This window comes from Sinocyclocheilus grahami, unplaced genomic scaffold (assembly GCF_001515645.1).
Source record: "Sinocyclocheilus grahami isolate Dianchi unplaced genomic scaffold, SAMN03320097.WGS_v1.1 scaffold1330.1, whole genome shotgun sequence".
Lineage (NCBI taxonomy): Eukaryota > Metazoa > Chordata > Actinopteri > Cypriniformes > Cyprinidae > Sinocyclocheilus > Sinocyclocheilus grahami.
In genome coordinates, this window is record NW_015506509.1 from 90,382 (window position 1) to 107,228 (window position 16,847).

The 16,847-nt window shown below is 37.0% G+C and overlaps 1 protein-coding gene across 2 annotated transcripts in view; it reads right to left on the reverse strand.

The window, feature by feature from the left end:
- LOC107569297 (metabotropic glutamate receptor 4-like) overlaps positions 1-16,847 on the reverse strand; it is a 181,369-nt gene that overhangs the window by 74,041 nt on the left and 90,481 nt on the right. For both annotated transcript variants that reach the window (XM_016255349.1, XM_016255350.1), the window contains exons 4-6: positions 7,376-7,511; positions 5,850-6,004; positions 3,414-3,554 (exon numbers count right to left, since the gene is read on the reverse strand). In XM_016255349.1, coding sequence (XP_016110835.1) covers positions 3,414-3,554; positions 5,850-6,004; positions 7,376-7,511 — 432 coding nt within the window. The remainder of the gene's footprint in view (positions 1-3,413; positions 3,555-5,849; positions 6,005-7,375; positions 7,512-16,847) is intronic.

Consider the following 16,847-nt stretch of genomic DNA (forward strand, 5'->3'; position numbering starts at 1 on the left):
TATATATATATATATATATGCCTGGTCTCATTGTTTAGTACGTAATGTTTACAAGCACAAAACGTACATCATATATTGGTTGTATAAGCTAATTTGATGTTTCATAGACCTTTATAAATAAATAAATAGCAGAGTGAGGTGCAACTGGTATGAAATACTGCATATAATAGTTTGCATATTGTATATAAAACCCAGCTCACATCTAATGAAAGGGATGAAAGGCACTGATGTCACAGAATCAGCTTTGATTCATACCCTAAATATGTTTCACAGATCCTCCATCACATTAGTCATTATCGAAAATGTCAGCTGGAATTTGGGCAAATCTGTGGGTGCCTGTTGACTCATGCATTAGCATTGTCCCTCTAAGGCTATATTTACACTGTAGTCTGTCTAGATGACTAAAAAACAACAACGCCTCACTTTGCCAATGACAATGTGCAAAACAGACAGAATTTTCTCAGAAAGCACTGGTCTTCTATGGACAGCACGCGCGGCATGCTAGGAGACATTGAAAACTTACATTTAGCATTTTCACTACACAATATCATTGTGTGCGGATAATTATGACATGCTTGCTTGGAGACTACAAAACAACTTGTCTAATCATAACAATCCAACCATGCAAGCTAAACCTTAATGGGAAATACATGCCGATCTTGACTGTTAATCTCGGTCAGCAGTTATTACAGCATTGAAAACACCCAGACCTGCGAGACTGTCACTATGCTAACTCCAGATTCCACAGCGAATGATAAAGGTTCAGCAAGCCACAGTCGTAGTGGCCTCCAGTTCTGAATCAGTGCTTTCAGGCAAATATTACATCCTCCCTTTGAGACAAAGCTGTTAGAGGATGCAACCCAGTTAAAACTGCATTGTATTTCAATGTGTGGTCGTTTTCATGAACTAATAAAGCTGTGCAAATAGTCTAACACCATTTTCATTTCCCATGTGGCATTATAAATCTGCTATAATGTGCATGGCAAATGCCGAATTGTTCTTTACATGAATAATCAAGCCTGATGTCAGTATATGTGCAGTTCTGCTCACATACACTATCATGCCTCCTGTTTTCAAATGTGAACCCCTTGGGTGTAGCAAAAGCATGCTAGAAATACATTTGAATGCAAAACTACCATAAAAGAAAGAAAAGGCTGTGCTGAGTTGTGCACACAAAAATACCCTACGTATTTTTTGTTGTTGATGTTTTAAATCAAGCAAATTTAATTGAATTACCATCACCATCCTTTAATCACCAATATAGCTATTCAAGAATGTGAGATAGCAATGATGCATTTTCTTGTGGGTGCAGCAATTAGCATAAAGAAAAACTTACCTCTTAGAGTATTAATAATAATAATAATAATAATAAAAAGTTGACATTAATAAATTGATTGCTTCTGTTGCCCTCATTTGTAAGTCGCTTTAGATAAAAGCATCTGATAAATGACTAAATCAATAAACAAATAAAAAATAATAAAGTACTTCTGAATCATTTGCAACCCATAAGTATGTAGTTAATTTATAGTTCATAAATTGTAGTCTCTACATAGTACATTAATAGTCTATATATAAATTGTGAGTTCTGCATTCATTGTCACTGTAATTTACAGTTCATTATTGTTTAATTAGCTTACTTGTAAAGAGTTACATAATATGTTTTTATCCTTTGTTTTTTAATTATTATATCTCATTGGGTCTCATGAGTATTTGTACTTTACATAATGTATATTTACTTACATATACACAAAAACATACAATATATCTGTATTTATGTAATTATTGCACTGTACATTTTTCTGCCTATTACATGTTTTATAGATTTTATAAAAATGTTTTATATACCGTAGGAGTCGGCAATGCCTTAAATTCACCTTACTAAACAACACACATTTAGCGTGACTGCACAAATTAGTTCAATTAAAAAATAAATGAAGTGTGTAACAAAGACTGCAATCTTGTGTTATTCCTGTCCCTGTTTTGATGTAAAGTAGATGTAAACGATTCCATCGACTCCTTCGGGTGGGAGTCGACTCCGAAAAACCTCGAACACCCCGCTGCTTGTTGGTTAATTACAAGAAAATAATTTAATTATAAAGTCTTACAATAATCATAATAATAATAAAAATATATTGGAAAGTGATGCATGAGGATAGTAGTAAATATTATTTTAACACTATGCATGCATCATAACTTATGATTAAATGCATAATAACAATAATAATTATTATGATTGTTATTATAATTTTAACAATATACAAAATCTGTTATGCGACACCTTTATTTGACAAATAAATAAATAAAATGCAATGTTTTGTTGTAAATTAACTTTTCATTTGATGTCATTTTTAAAAGATTAAGCTGCCAAAAATTCAGATGTGAGCCCTTGGGTGTAGCAAAGGCACGTAGGAAATATATCGACCGCAAAACTACCATAAAAGAAAGTAAAAGCTGTCCTGAGTGGCATGTTTTGCATCTCATTCACGCACGCAAAAACACCCTACCATATTTTTTTAATCAAGTGAAAAGAAGCACTGCATTTAATCACCAATGGCTATTCAAGAATGTGAGGTAACAATGATGAATTTTCTTGTGGGCGCAGCAATTAGCATAAAGAAAAAGTGATTCATTATGTTGTGGCGGAGCAATGGATTTTGTTTCAGGCCAGACACTTCTTGCAGCACGCAAAAGGCCAGCCATTACAAGTGAGCCCACTGACAGGGATTATGCACGGTGACATTTAGAGCGCTGCAACGTTTCAGTGAGCCCCCTTTGCTACAGTTGCAAATAATCTGACTTCCACCCTCTGTAGGAGGTCACCGCACCAATACTGAAGTGCGAGGTTAATATCCTGCCCTGCTTACTGGTGCAGTGCAGTAAGCACTGTAATGCTTGGTAGGCTATATGCTGAGAATTAGACGCGCTACCGTAGCCACCCTCGAGAAGGTCTGCCTGTTGAAATCCCTCCTCGTAAGATCGCAACCCGCACTGATTGGATGAAACCAGAAATGTGTTGCTAGGAGTCAACCTTTCTTCACAGCCGAAAGGACAGGCTCTGACCAGGGCTGTACTCGTAGCTGACGGGGCCACCATGGGGGGCTCTTCCCCTGAGAGAAGGCTCGAATCAATTAAAGATCATCATCTCTTATCCAATTGGCTGGATTGTATTGGTTCTGTGTGCTTACTGCAGGGATGCTGCTGCTGCTGTGCATCAGAAAACATCAGACGTAGAACAGCTTTGCTGTGGTATGACTAATCAGACTCTGGTGTAAACAAAAGCCCATTTCAGGCGATCTGAGAACAGCAGGCCAAGTCTTTTACAATAGATTTGGCTTCTCCCTTTGCTCACTTTCTCTCTTTTATGGAGCTCTGTGAAATGGAGTGTTGCCATAGGGAGAGGGAGAGATTCTTACTTGTGCATTTCTTAATGCCGGATCCCTTCTTCAAGGCATGGCGGCTGAGCTTGCAGTTGAAATTGTTCTCCCAGTATTCCGCAAACCAGATATTCCTCCGGTTGTTCTCGAGTGTGCGGCTGGTGAAGTAGCGATCAAAGCCTGAGGGTAGATCGATGAGATCTGTGTCACTTTAATGCGCTCTGTCAGAGTCAAAGCTCTCAGCCAATGAACTTCAGGAAACAACATGATTTGACGGAACATTTGCATCTAACATCATTATTGTCTCACAGAGAATGTTCTATTTTGCTATGAATAGTTCACACAAAAATGAAAAATCTGTCACCATTTGCTCATCCTCATGTTAGTTCAAACTAGTTGATATTTTTTCTGTGAAACACAAAAGGAACATTTTCGAAGAACAGTTCATAGTTACCACAGCAGTCAAGCTCCAAAAAGGACCATAAAGTCTGAACTGAGAAAAACAAAAAGTAAGACACACAAATAGGACTGGATGATAAATTGATATTGATATTTATCAGAAAAAAAATAAACGCACAATGTTGATACTTAGCACCACTCACCTGATCGTCTATATCTAGGCTAACTAATGCTTACTTTAGTTTGCATGTTCTGTGTGTCTCTGTGTGAGCGAGTGGTGCAGTTTCATCCGCTACACTCTTAAAAATAAAGGTGCTTCACGATGCCATAGAATAACTTTTTTGTCTAAATGGTTCCATAAAGAACCTTTAACATCTGAAGAACCTTTTTGTTTGACAAAAGATTATTTGTGGCGAAAGAAGGTTCTTCAGATTACAAAAAGGTAAGAAAGAGATGGTTCTTTAAAGAACCTTTGACTGAATGGTTCTTTGTGGAACCAAAAATGGTTCTTCTATGGCATCGCTTGAAGAACCTTTTGAAGCACATTTATTTTTAAGAGTGTACATATTGTCAAGCATGCATGATGCTCATGGTGTTTTCAGCATCTTCTGTCTCACTTTGTGAAAACACTCCACATGAACTTCATCTCCAGAGCTGCTCTGAGAGTTCACTTCATGACCGTTACATTTTATAAAAGCTATAGGCAAATGCACACTGAAACTCCACAACAATCTTCCAAAATAAAAGTCTGGTTTAACATAAAGAAATGTACATAAATTGCATTAGTTACACTATAATATATTACTATTGTATAGTAAAATGTAATTATTAGAGTAATAATAATAATATGTATAATGTTTTCAATTATTATAATTTTTTTTTCTATGTTGCAAGATTTAACATAATACAAAATCTTGCATTTTTGTCAAATATACTGTTTGAATAAAAAAAACATATCTTTGTTGTATTCCTAATACTAATAATAATAATGTGTAATGTTTAAATACATTTTATTATTATCATTATTATTACACGAAGATATTGTGCAGCAAAAAAAATGGTTTGAAAAAAAAAAATGCAATGTTTTTTATTTTTTTTTTATTGATTTACATTATACAACATAGAATAGACAAGCAGTTTTGGGGGGAATCAGATTTCACAGGCTCTAAAATAAAAGTTAGCGTATAGTCTGTAGAGTTTACTTGTAAAAAAAAAGCCTTTACATGGCTTAGGAAGACTTGGAATAAAGGCCCACTGACCACTTATACAGAGAGTTTTTGGAACTGTACATTTTTAAGAATTTAACAGTCTACATAAAGATACTACAAAGACTTGTTTTTGTGTTCCACTGAAGAAAGAAAATCATGTATTTAGAGGATTTTTTGTTTTTGAGTGAACTATTCCTTTAACACTATTATGGCATGCACCATAACTTGTTATGCTTATTAAATGCATCACCAGTACCTAAAATGTTGTCAGAAAACATTAAGCACACACTCTGGTTCAGAACTGGTCTCTAATGGATGAGAGCAACCACTGACAAGCGGAGGATTTAATCTGTCACTTGCCTCTAATATTCTGTCGTTTGGGTAGGATGGTGACAGCTCCCTCGGCCATTTCTTCCTGGTGAAGCACAGGCGATATCTTCGAGCCCCAGCTATCTGAACCCACCCACAGGAAGTGACCCGTCTGATTGGCTTTTTTTGCCGCCTGCAGTAGCCGCCTGTTAAAAGATGAGCGGCAGTTTCCATAAAATGTTGAATATAGGCTTTGCTCTCTGAGTCACATCAACTCTAATTACTTGTTTGCAATTATTGTCTACTTTATGTGGTGCTTTGGTGATTCTCCATTTACAGTAGAAGAAAGAAAATCATGTATTTAGAGGATTTTTTGTTTTTGAGTGAACTATTCCTTTAACACTATTATGGCATGCACCATAACTTGTTATGCTTATTAAATGCATCACCAGTACCTAAAATGTTGTCAGAAAACTTTAAGCACACACTCTGGTTCAGAACTGGTCTCTAATGGATGAGAGCAACCACTGACAAGCGGAGGATTTAATCTGTCACTTGCCTCTAATGTTCTGTCGTTTGGGTAGGATGGTGACAGCTCCCTCGGCCATTTCTTCCTGGTGAAGCACAGGCGATATCTTCGAGCCCCAGCTATCTGAACCCACCCACAGGAAGTGACCCGTCTGATTGGCTTTTTTTGCCGCCTGCAGTAGCCGCCTGTTAAAAGATGAGCGGCAGTTTCCATAAAATGTTGAATATAGGCTTTGCTCTCTGAGTCACATCAACTCTAATTACTTGTTTGCAATTATTGTCTACTTTATGTGGTGCTTTGGTGATTCTCCATTTACAGTAACTACAAATCAATATGTTATTGAAAGGTCAGTATTGACACTGCTCAGCGCTGAAATTTCTAAGCATTCTCCGTCAGGCACGGTAGCAATTGATGTCAAAATTAGTCATGCACAACTGACAGCAAAAGCATTTCCCCAAGATAATAATGGCTCAATAAAGTATGTTTCAGGCAGCGCACACAAAATCATTTTCTGTCTTTTAAACAGAAACAGACTTAAAGCGTCTTTGCACACAGTGTCTATCCGTAAGCCGAGGGATGCATTTTATGGGCTTATATGCCAGTAACTTATCAATATTTTTAATAACTGCATAAAAATTCGCCCACATCTTTGGCAGCTACGCCCTCGCTGCAATTTATTTACCTACATTAAACATGAAACAGCATTCACAACTCATTTTACTTGCAAAATGAAACATTAACTAACAAAAAAATCCTAAAACAATGTGTAAATAGCTATTTGGATATTAATTAATATTAATCAACATTCTGCATTGTCAAGGTGCCATCAGTTGAATAGGAAACAAGTTATTACATTCTGATGAACGATATCTTTGGAATGTCATCCACAATAAAACCAAGAATGTGTATAAAGTACAAAGGGTCAATTTTGATTTCATATTCATGTTTATGAAGACTTTTTTTCAATACTTTCTGAATTACAGGTGCATCGATGTGAACATAGATAAACAAGCCATGAACTCAAGGACAGCGGCTGACAAACAATAATTAGAGAAGCATGATTAAACAGTCATCCTGAACACTTAAGCAAGCAACAAATTGAAAAAGTTTGACCATAATTATTCCTTCAAATTAAAACGATTATTATTCAATGGATGTCTAATAGCACATTTAAGTGAAGGCTTTTTGTCAGTTTTCCTGAGAACAGCTGGGTTCTAATAGTTCTGATTAGCTACTCCAGGTGCTCAGTGCTGGGGCGTTTTAGACATTCCCATGGGGCAAATTAAACATGTTATAATAGAGGTCAGGGAAATGAGTTTTTCACCACCCTGCAAAGTCCTTGTTGTGTATTTCAGATGCTATTTTAGAAAGCAATACCCATTTTAATGTTTGTTTTATAAACGTTGTAACTTTGCACAAATTAATTAATAGCAGAAATGAGTTTAACTGTTTTATCATATAGCTACAATAAAAGAACTTAATAATAATAATTCCCCCCCCCCCAAAAAAAAATCTTCAAGATAGATGCCAATTTAAAAACAACAAAATATACTCACCTTATATCATCCTCGTTTGCAAATATAATAACAACCCTCGCATTCGGATTTTCTCCCAGTCTCTGAATTATCTTATCAAACTCCCCTGGTTTCGGCTCACGGGGGATTTTCACAGACTGTGAGATACACACACTTCCTGCAGAGAAAAAAAAGGGAAAAGGTGGCATTATTATTAGTTGCAAAATATGGAATCACACTTTGAAAGATTCCCCAATGAACAGCTTATTATGAGTAGTCCTGTCCAAACTCATGGCACTGGTTGAGGGAGACGTTACTATGTTTGGCAGCTCAAATATATGCTGTAAAAATAGGCAACTGTTATCATAAGGAGCTATTTCTATCTCATCTGACCTTTAGAAATTACTTTTGTTGGCATGACCTATTGTATTCGGGTCTATTCAGATATATTAAATCATATGTTTGACTTGAATAAATCCAGTTACCACACGAAGCACATTTTTAGGTTACCTGACAAAACACTTTTTACAGTGCACTCGAACAGAACAATGTTTTAAATTGTTTTAAACCACAGAGCCACATATACACTACGTTGAAGTCAAGTGGCTTGCTTTATCCTTATCATTTTCTCTGCACGGTCGACTGAGATCAATAGCTAGAACAAGGTTCTGAGTAAAAAAAAAAAAACATAAACATTTTACTAAGTATATGCTTACTTTAGTAGAACCCAATAAAAGTAACATATATCTGATACATGCATGATATATGTATATACAGTATATCTAAATATGTATTTCATTTTTTGACTGATCAAAAACCCTGCGTAGCTCAAACAGTAACGCACGATGAGAACGCATAAAACTGATGAAAAAAAATTCTAAATGCAATGCAATTTGCTGTGAATAAAAGCATTGCCAAATATGTAAATATGTTTTATATATGTTGTTGTTTCCCTCTCTGTAAAAAACATAAAAGGATGTCATAATGCGTAATTATGCTGTTTTGGTCATGTCATATCTTGCCTCGGGCATCTGAATTCTTACCAGATTATTGGCTTCTCTCACCTCCAAAATACCACTTTACAACTAGTACCCTTAATGAGTCCTGAGTAGCAAAAAAGGAAAATCAAATGAATATGATGTGTTTTCCATCTTAACGGTAGAAAAATCTGGATGTTCTACAAAGAAACTTCCTTGTTTAGCTTTGGAACCCCAATGTGTTAAAGTTTTGCTCTGCTGGGCAGTTCTCATCAGTTCTCATTATCAGTTTTTTGTTTTGTTATCATGTACTTTACTGTATGTTTAACAAATGCCCTAACTCTTTTGTTGTAATCTTTTGTTGTAGAAAGTCGCATCTTTGAAAACTCCAACCGTTACATATCTATCTTCCTTTCACAGATGCCTTGAATTAACCTCCTGTCATATCAGCAAATAGTCATATGCAGATTAACTGCAAAAAAAAGCATAATAATAAGCTCATTAAACTTCTCACATCCTTTCTGAGAAAACACAGAGCCCTTGTAAACTTCCACATAAACCGATGGTTGCCGTTCCAAGGAGAGGGCGTTTTCAAAAGCGTTTGACCTGTCCTCGCTGAGAGAGGAACACTGATTTGCATCAAAGGCGTTAATTAGACAGAAAAGAGAACCCTCAAAGATGCCATATGGAGAGGCTTCCTAACGGCGGGAGTCTTGCAGTCACTTGCAGCCCTCTGCAGTGTGCATATGTTACTTTGAGTCAGGAGATATTTTGAATGACTGAAGGCCTCAAAGAGACAGCTATGTAGCGGACAAAGTCACAGTGACTTGGGTGGGTGTGTATGCAACTGTTTTCGTTTTTAATGCATTTTACAGGTGTTACAAAAATTTAAATAGTTTGTTAAATTGCGGCTACTACCAAACAGAATTGGAAAAATTAAGACAGACAGATGAAAATGAAAATTGCAAAAAATAATTATTGTTTCCAAACAGGTTTCCAAAACCCTTCCATTTGCCCTGTCCCAAACTCACACCATTGGTTGCAGTGTCAGTCCAGTTCTGGTCTTCAAGCTGTTGTGATAGAATTCTATGTTAATCAAATTTAGCATATTTATTTTAATAGGAATAAATGGCATGGTAAAAGGAACAAATGGTGTTTTGATGCATTCCTGTAAGCATGTCTTGTGCAAATTGACCTCAGGAGATATTTTGAATGACTGAAGGCCTCAAAGAGACAGCTATGTAGCGGACAAAGTCACAGTGACTTGGGTGGGTGTGTATGCAACTATTTTCGTTTTTAATGCATTTTACAGGTGTTACAAAAATTTAAATAGTTTGTTAAATTGCGGCTACTACCAAACAGAATTGGAAAAATTAAGACAGACAGATGAAAATGAAAATTGCAAAAAATAATTATTGTTTCCAAACAGGTTTCCAAAACCCTTCCATTTGCCACTGGTCACCCTGTCCCAAACTCACACCATTGGTTGCAGTGTCAGTCCAGTTCTGGTCTTCAAGCTGTTGTGATAGAATTCTATGTTAATCAAATTTAGCATATTTATTTTAATAGGAATAAATGGCATGGTAAAAGGAACAAATGGTGTTTTGATGCATTCCTGTAAGCATGTCTTGTGCAAATTGACCAAAATATGCATTTCCAGAGGGGTCATATTTGATGCTTAATCAAAAATAATGAACAGCAGGAGGGGTGATCTGAGAACAGATGGGTACTGATAAGATGGAGGAACCGACTGAGTTATAAGAGTTCTTTGTGTGGGTAGGTCAGTTTTCTATTTATTTACTTCTTTTTTAGAACCAACATCCAGATTTTTGAAAGGAGCTCAGGTTTCTGTCCGCTATGTCCATAGAAATGAATGGCATGTACAGTATATTAAGAAACCTCCAATAAAGTAGAAGTAACAATAATTTGATAGTGTAATTAGAGATAAAATGTTCTGTAGAATGGTAATCTTTATTAGACCCAGGGGTCAAGGTTTGACTGGTTAACATCGCCCAATTAGCCCCTGCTGGCAGATGCTATGACTACACCATCAAGATTAAAAAAGGAATAATTCTCCATGATGGCAATTGATAAAAAAATAAAATAAATGTCCAACTTAAGTGCTGCCAAAATAAATACAACAGCACAGAAAAACTGCATGTCAAACCATTTTTATAGGGTCTTTAGGGAAATATACATGAAAAAAGAGCCACGACCTAATGTTGTGAGAAGGTTCTAATAATAGCAATGACACATTCAGAGTCAAGCCCTGAGTGAGCCCAAAGTGACAGGATGTCAGAAGTTGATCCTCTGATTTGTGGCAGAGTCAATTATCCTTTCCAGACACATTGTGAAAAAAGCTAAAGAGAAGATACTAACAAAGCATCCATTTTAGCCTGTCTTCAGGAACAATTAAAGGGACAGTTCACCCAAAACATAAATATTCTGTCATCATTTACTCTCCCTGATGTCATTTGAAATCTGTATGACTGTCTATCTTCTGTGGAACAAAAAAAGAATTCTGAACAATGTTCTGGTGACTGTTTTCTATTCAATTATAATAAACAGGGACTGAAGCTTCAAGGACAGGAAATCACCCTAAAGGTATAATAAAATTGGTCTATATGAGTCGTGCGCTATATTCAAGATCTTTTGAAGCCTTTGTGTGAGAAACAGACTGAAATTAAAGTTCTCATTCACTGAAAGTCTCATTAAAAATGAGCAAATGACAAAAATATTAATTTCTTCATGAACCATTTATTTAAATAGCACATTTCCAGTAATAAAGGTTTTCTATTATTGCAATTTCTATTTTCCCTTGTGAAAAGGAAGCTGATCCATTATTCTACACATTTCTGAAGAAAAAAAAAAGTTTTTCTTCTTTCTTGAAGCAAAAGTTTTGGGTTTGGATTTGAGACTTTATGCCTCTGTCTGGGTTTACCGTGTTCGATTTAAAAGGGACGACAGCATCGCATTTTCACGAGTGAGTGAATGTCTGTCCTGTATTCCTCAAGAACTCCCACAGACTTCAACATGATAAAGAACCCTAGCAATCCACAGCATCAACTGGGATATCTAACTTAGACATACATTTCAAAAATCCCTTTTAGCAAGGCACTTTTATCAACAGAAATCTGTACTGCATTTGCACCTCGCCGAGAATCAGGCATGCATGGTTTTTGAGAGAAGCCTGTTGGAGAGGAATCACAAAGTAGAGAAAACGTCAGACTGAATCTTGTATGCTATTTATAATAATCTACATGTTTGTCTCCAGTAATTATAAATGTTATCATTTTTGATCCATTATTACAAAGCCTTAGGTAACTCACCATATGACTAACCTCCCACTTGATTAGATTTACCAGGGCCTCCGAGGTTTCTATTTGGATCTCCACATGGAATCAATTACAGCAGGCAAATCTTATTTATCAAATATTGGAGATTTATGTATGCTGAGAGCAGCGTAGGCTGTTTACTTTGCTATTGTGCCATGCTGCGGCTAAAGATTGCTCATCACTCAGCGGTGGCCCAAGTCAACTCCACGGTACCACTGGGCGACCATTTTCCATGGTGATGTATGCTAGTGGCAGTCACCTTTCAAAACTCACCAAATCTATTCCTTCATTTCAGAATTCAACCCTTCAAGGTCCCTCAGCAGCAGGCACATTATAAATTTGGCCCCTTACTGGAACACAGAAGATGTTGAAAATATCGAACGAGGTTCTGCTTGAAGGAGAGTCAACAAAGAGAACCGGTGCAGTATGTTTCCCTCAATGCCTCAGATGACATTTTGCGGTAGACTTCTTATCGCACACAAACTTGTTCAATTTGATTATCGCGAACCTACTGTGGTATTAGATAACACACTTGGTTACAGACATTACAAGCAAATAACTGATATCGATACAGAGTTAAGATGTCACAAAGCCCTCCTTTGAAAACGCCTTGAAAGACAGAGGAGAAAAACAGTGAGGTGTTTCACAAACAGTGTTTTTCAGCTTTTTCCCTCGAGGCAGGACTGAATTGAATCATGTGTTGGTCAGGGCAGGAACACACACACACAAAATGAACCCAGGAATGCCTTCAGGCCTGGAATTGAAGAGCCTTGTCTTACGCTCCATAGGTATGCTTGAGTCTTTAGGGAATGACGAACAAATCATAAGACGATCAAACATTATGTGCCAAACAGGTGGCTCTTCATGTCCATCATTTAAAATGTATGGGCTAAGGTTAGGATATGGTCACCGTAATCAAACATCCATAGTCTACAGACCCTCAATATAACAGGTCTCTTTATGAGGGGTGTTTTCTCTGAGGAGAATAGAGAGGCAGTGCCTCTGCTCAAAAAAATAAAGAGAGAGAGAGAGTTTGTGTGTGTGTGTGTGTCTGTGTGTGTGTGTGTGTGTGTGTGTGTGTGTGTGTGTGTGTGTGTGTGAGAGAGAGAGATTATCTCTCTTTATTATTTTTGAAGCAATTTCAAAAATGTTTCAACAAGAGTGAGAAAAATAATCGCCAGTAATAAAAAAATATTTGTTGACCAATAGTTAGAAAAAGGTGACTATTAATAATATTAATAATTAATAATATGCATCTTACTCTATTACTGCAGTTATTTTTGTAGCAATGTCAAACATGTTTAAAAAAATTCTTAACACAAACATATAAATATATTATAGTATTGGTTGTGTGTTAATAGTGTGAGGTAAATGGAGTTCCATATGTTTTCAATCCAGCAACCATTAAATAGAACATTAATTAACACTGAACTAAAAGAACACCTAAAAAGCTTGGGGGGGGGAATTGCCTCTTCCTTTTAGGAGATCAACACATGAGACTGCACTTTACCCACTGAATCTGTCCCCATTTCACTCCAGCCAGCTATGAATATCTGAGAGAATTCTATTTTATTACAATAAGTAAGCATTATTTATCAGCCTATCATGCATAAGCAGAGATTCTACCAGGTGCAGGATACCAATGCTTAGTCCCTTCGCTCTCCACTGCTCTGCCTCATCTGCTTAATTTATTCATTTGTTTCCATGAATTATGAAGGAATTACTCCAAACAGGCAATGCTATGCAAACATATTTTAATTAATAAACATCTACAGTGGGGCCTGAAAGTCTGAGACCATGTAAAAAAAAAAAAGCAAAAAGCAAAAAAAACTAGGGTTTCTTCTGTTTAAGCTTGGAAATAAAGAACTTTTGAAGATTTTTTTACAATTCTAAATAAAAAACACATTATGATGTAAAAGGACATTTTCTGAAATGATTTTGCATAAAAACAAACAAACAAATAAATAAAAACATTTCAACAAATTATCTCAGATTTTGGCTGCCACTGTAATTGAAGATCCTACATTTAGGGATCAATCTTTGGAACAAAGGCAATTAATATGATTGAAAATACTTTTGTTAGTAATTAAAAAAACTGAATTCCTAAGTGATGGGCAAAATATAATAGGATTATTCAGTTAGACATCCTGCTCATATACTGTATTACTGTGGTCCAGAGACAGAATGGAGATATATGTGAGCAAAGCACCATGGAAGACATTCTATCGACCCGCACAGCCAAGACTTAAGCTATTAATTATCTTTGTTTGTTTGTTTCTGCCTTTCTTTCTCATTCCCTGTTGTCCCTTTTCTTTCATCTTGGCACTTGCTCGTTCTCTACGCCCTGGACAGATGTGCAAACACTCCCATGAAGCTATAAGGAGACGGCATGGCACTGCAGTGATGCTCATGGTTATTCATATCACGGCCATCAAGTCTCACGCCATCCGTCCAGCATCCTCTAAATACAGCCGTGGGAGTGGTCTGGATAGCCAAAGTTACATACTGGGGCCTTTTTATATGGTGTATGAATAAAAACATAAAGCATGAATAAATGCACATAACTGTCACCATTCCTTCTGTCCATATCCAACCACCAGCAATGAGTTACAACAAATCTTGGAGGTGCTATTAGCATTTTTCTTCTGAAGTACTTTATACTAGCATATTACAGCTAGATTTGTCACAATATCAAAATCTGAGTAGTTGGTACCCTGGGAATGATCTTAAAAGTGGGGGACACATTATAAACCTGGCTCATGAATATTAATTAGGTGATTTAATGTTTCCCTAGTGAGTGCTAGCCATATAAGGAGTAACATTTACCGATTGGGCGTTAAATTGATTGACTGCTGATGCAACCAGTAGACAGACGATTCTGCTTAGTCTTTAAGTTGTTTTATATCACCGTTTTGCTTTTTTTTCTTAACTACAGCCACCAAAACACTCTTATATTATGGTTAGATATTAAAATAATTACAATTATGATAATAAATAACATTTTGGATTCATATTTAAGACTAAACCAAATATTCTTAAAGGATTAGTTCACTTCCAGAATAAAAATGTCCTGATAATTTACTCACCCCCATGTCATCCAAGATGTTCATTTCATTCTGTCTTCAGTCACAAAGAAATTAAGGTTTTTGAAGAAAACATTCCAGGATTTTTCTCCATATAATGGACTTAAACGGTGGCCAACGGGCTGAGTTTCAATGCAGCTTCAAAGGGCTCTACACAATGCCAGCTGAGGAATAGGGGTCTTATCTAGAGAAACGATTGGTCATTTAAAAAAAATATATCAAAATGTATATACTTTTAACCACAAATGCACGTCTTGTACTAGCTCCGCGATGCGTGTCCACAAATTCAAGGGTTGCGTAATCATGTTGGAAAGGTCACGCACGGTTAGCCTTTCTGTAATGTGTTCTGTAATTCAGAACTGCGGTTAAAAGGTTTATACATTTTTAGTTTTTTTAAGAAAATGACAGATCGTTTCGCTAGATAAGACCCCTATTCCTCGGCTAGGATTGTGTAGAGCTCTTTGAAGCTGCACTGAAACTGCAATTTGGATCTTCAGTCCATTGGACACCATTTAAAATATAACATCCTAGAATGTTTTCCTCAAAAACCTAAATTTCTTTGTGACTGAAGAAAGAAAGACATGAACATCTTGGATGGCATGGGGATTAGTAAATTATCAGGAAATGTTTATTCTGGAAGTGAACTAATCCTTTAAAGCTGCATTTTTAGCAGCATCAAATGCAACCGCAATATAACAATTAAAGAAATATGGATATGTCTGAAAAAATATCCAAAACATATCATCCATTCAGTAATAACTATATATCTTAACTCTCAATAAATAAATATTTTTTCCTGACTACTCAAACAAACCAATGCTCTACTACAAAATCTCAGTGTTTACTTCATATATTTTATAGCTGTCTGTGCACTTAAAGCTTAGGTGGGGGAAATTATTTTAATCTACAAATTATAAATAGCTAAACATTTCTGAAACTCATGGTATGAATTATATATGACTTTTCTATCAGCAAAAGTAAATATAACCTTTGGAAAATGAACTATTGACTACTTTTCTTAGCTCTTCTTTTGACAAATATGACTTCCACAATTACATTCCAAACAGAACAGTTTCTTATTAATTCAACATTATATAAATGCAAGCCCATTTTTCATTTCATGGTTTTTAAATGTTCACTCACTCCCAAATGTATTGTCTTTCCTATTGGTGAACGCAATTTGATACATTCACATGAAACTTGCTCTCCATTCTCAAGCAGCAGAGCAGTTCTAAGAACAAAGATTTTCTGGATCACTTATTTAACTAACAAATGCACTAATGAGTTAATCCATTACGCACTACCCATCTACAATCATGCAAAAAGTATTTGGCCACACGTTTTTAAGCCAGGGTGTATTTTGAGCCCTGTTGTTCCTGTTAGAAGGGAAGTGGGATTCCCCTTCAGGAACTTGAGCTGCGTCGAGATTCGCTTTGGGACCACGTTCTGAAGCACGTGTCAAATCAGTTCAATGGAGCAGCGAGACGACACAAGCAGGGTGACGTAAGCACCAGAAAGCATAAAAGCGCATCCGGCAGGGCGCAAACCAGCTTCTGCTCTTCAGTAGCGCTCTGTGTATGTGTCTGTCTATTTACTGTTGTCTGTCCGCACAAGCACTCATATATATAAAACAATGAGAAAGTCTATGGCGAGCGAACGGCAGTACAAACGCTGTGTTCCTCCCTGCCCACGATATCTGACGGCAGGGGATACACACGATTTGTGTGTCGTTTGTTTGGGAGCTGAACATGCACGATCAGCTCTCGAGGGGGCTGATTGTCATGACTGTGAGCTGCTCTCGCTGCGCACGCTCCGCTCTCGCCTGGCCGTGTTTGATAAGAGCGGCCAGGCTCGCGATCCCGCTGGCAGCGGTCCCACTGTTGCCGAGGCACAGCGCAGACTGTTGTCGTGGGGATCCGAGACGGGCTCGTCCTTTTCTCGGTCCTCACCCACTAGATCCGCGGATCTCTCTCTCACGATTCGGAAGCCTGCGCTGCGGTTTCTCTCCTCCTCCCCCCCAGAGAGAGAGCCAGACGCTTCATCTGTCTTCCTCCGAGGAGGTGGATGTGATGAGTGATGAGACAGAGGAGACTGTGGACTCGCCACCACAGTCCCTCGC